Source organism: Chaetura pelagica, unplaced genomic scaffold (genome assembly GCF_000747805.2).
Source record: "Chaetura pelagica isolate M959 unplaced genomic scaffold, ChaPel_1.0 scaffold207, whole genome shotgun sequence".
NCBI classification, from domain to species: Eukaryota; Metazoa; Chordata; class Aves; order Apodiformes; family Apodidae; genus Chaetura; species Chaetura pelagica.
The window spans coordinates 5,526,679-5,529,298 of NW_009953929.1; the positions used below are offsets into that span (position 1 = coordinate 5,526,679).

Genomic DNA, 2,620 nt, shown 5'->3' on the forward strand with positions numbered 1-2,620 from the left:
AGAGCAGGTTTTCTTACGTGGAAATCCCTACCCGGCAGGGAGAGGACATTTTACAGGTCCTGGCTGCCGCAGCCCGGACACGGAGGTGCAGCCACGCAGAAAGTTCTCCGGCCGATGGAGAAGCGCAGGATCTCAACCGCCATTTTACCCCCACACTTGTAGCTGGGCAAAAGTGTTCAGTGAAATGCAGCTTGGAAATTGTGGCATAATCCCCCTTCTCCGAGAGTGGATTAAGGTATTTACTAACTTCTCCGAGGGGGTGGTGGTAACGCACTATTGTTCCTGGCCCGCTGGGAAGACGGTGAAACGATCCCTGTCCGTCCTGCTCGTCCCGCTGTCGCAGCCTTGAACGGCCTTATCCTCCAATCTGGGAAATCCGTACATTGCCAGAAATCCCTCTGCCTGCTCTCCAGCCTCGGAGAAATCAGAAGTCATTAATATTTGAGGAGGCAATAATTTTCCTGTTGAATCTAGAACTGTCTTCATGAATAATTCGTAGCGAGTTCTATTAGGGTTTCAGAAACATTGCGTTTTTGACAACTTCTGGGTGTTTAATAGAAACGGTGGAACCATAAAGGCCCTGCAGGAGTTTTCACAATACAGCAATTAATCACTGGGAAAGTTAAAGCGAACAGAACAGACTCGCGGAACGATGCTTAATAAACGCAAACCTCCGATCTCGGGTTTGCCCTGAACCTGCCTCTCCGATGTAGGTCAGTTTTCCCAAGAATTTAACCATTTTCTGCTTCAGAGACTTCAAACAGTGAGGCCGTTAAAGAGCAGTAAAAGTTTGTTTACTTAAGAAAAACACTGTCATTAAAGGAAGAGCTCTGCCGGTTAATGGCTGTACCTGTGCTGATCCGACAAGGAGCTGGCTCGCATACAAGTTATGTGACCCGAGGACACTCCTTTTTCCTCGAAAAACGGGTCTGAGAAGGCCGCAGAGGAGCACAACTTTGCTGTCGCCCCCCCATTGCACACAGACGAGCTATTCATAGAGCGATGGAAAAATAATTAGGTGACGAGTGACGGTCGCAGTAAAATCTCTGTGCTATGTTTAGGCGATAGCGATACGAAATTAGTATACGTTCTGCATATTATATCGTGTCGAGTCATATCATAAAATTGCAACCCCTGGAAGGTCGAGCCCTGCACCGAGCTTAGGGGAAGAGGAGTTTTACGAACTGGAAGGCGAAAAAAATCGTTTGGCTGTAAACAGATCTTACAATAGGATTATGTAGGTTTCCCTCGCAGTGCATAAGGCTGTACAGGAGGGGGTGGGAGGTGGAAAACCCTACACTGGAACAGATTGAATTTTCCAAAACGGGCTTATTTCTTATCTTCTTATTCAGAGGGGAAATAAATAAATAAATAAAAAGCCAGCGCTACAGACTACAAACACCGGCTGCTAAACTAATTAATACAACTTCACAAGCTGCTCCTGGAAGTGTGAAAACTTTCTACGTGCAATTTCATTAATTATAAATGCTTTCCTGGCCGGAAGATTTCAAACGTAGTTTTGCAAGATCGTCCATCGAGTTACTTTATTTTCTGTTAACTAGGACTAACAGATGTTTCTGACACATGTCCCAGTTTCGCTTAACAGATCTGCAAATGACATTTCAAAATGTACAGGCCGAAACAATACCGGGTTCTTTTCTCCCTCTTTTTTCTTTCTTTTTTTTTTTTTTTTTTTTTTTCTTTCTTTCTTTTTTTTTCCTTCCCGAGAATCAGAACTTGCAGCTCCCCATATCTGCGAATGCAGAGTCGTTGGAAGGCAATGCTCATTAAAAATGTCAGTGTTATTCAGATCAAACATTTGAAACTCCCTCTGCCCAAAACAAAACTGTTGAACGAAAAGGTCGCAGCTGTGTTATTCTCACAATGTTCGAGCTGCAACATCTCAGCGACATCAGTCAAAACTGACTAGACAAGTTGTAAGTTCTATTGTTCACTTTTAATTTGTGAGCTTGCACAATGATTTCATTTTTTTCCCCAACTACTTTAAACTGCCAGACGAAAAAAAAAAAAAAAAAATCTTCGCCTGTGTGAATAAGCAGAAATAGTAGCTATATCACTCGATATTTACACAGCTCTATACGCATAAACATTACAACAGCCTCTCCGTACAACCAGAAAAAAACATGGACGAGAATCCTGAGATTTGTTCTGGCTCTCCTTTTTCCTCCTCTTTTTTCCCTCCCTCCCGCCAACCGTTAAAGAAGCAAAAAAAATCTGAGAATTTATTTTCCAGAAGTACTTGGCGTGCATTCAATAACAACGCAAATGATACATTAAAAACATAATAAAGCAAAACAGTATGCTGAATAACACAGAGAGAGAGTAAAGAGAGCTTTACATACTGACCTGTATGAGTTCTTTTGTGTATTTTGAGATTCTCTGATCTGGCAAACACTTTGCCACAGCCTGGGAAAGGGCAGGGGAAAGGTTTTTCACCTGTGTGGACTCTGATGTGATTTACAAGTTTGTATTTGGCCTTGAAAGGTTTCCCTTCTCTTGGACACTCTTCCCAGAAACATATGTGATTGGACTGCTCGGGTCCTCCAACGTGCTCCACCGTGACATGAGTCACCAGCTCGTGCATCGTGCTGAAAGTTTT

At 43.2% G+C, this 2,620-nt stretch overlaps 1 protein-coding gene across 1 annotated transcript in view; it reads right to left on the reverse strand.

The window, feature by feature from the left end:
• The window catches only part of ZIC4 (Zic family member 4), a gene marked incomplete at its 5' end in the record, with an annotated part of 8,477 nt that extends 5,863 nt beyond the window's left edge, over window positions 1-2,614 (reverse strand). Inside the window, one exon of the mRNA XM_010001681.1 lies at window positions 2,363-2,614. Within this exon, the coding sequence (XP_009999983.1) occupies window positions 2,363-2,614 (252 nt within the window). The remainder of the gene's footprint in view (window positions 1-2,362) is intronic.
• Window positions 2,615-2,620: the final 6 nt, after the last annotated feature.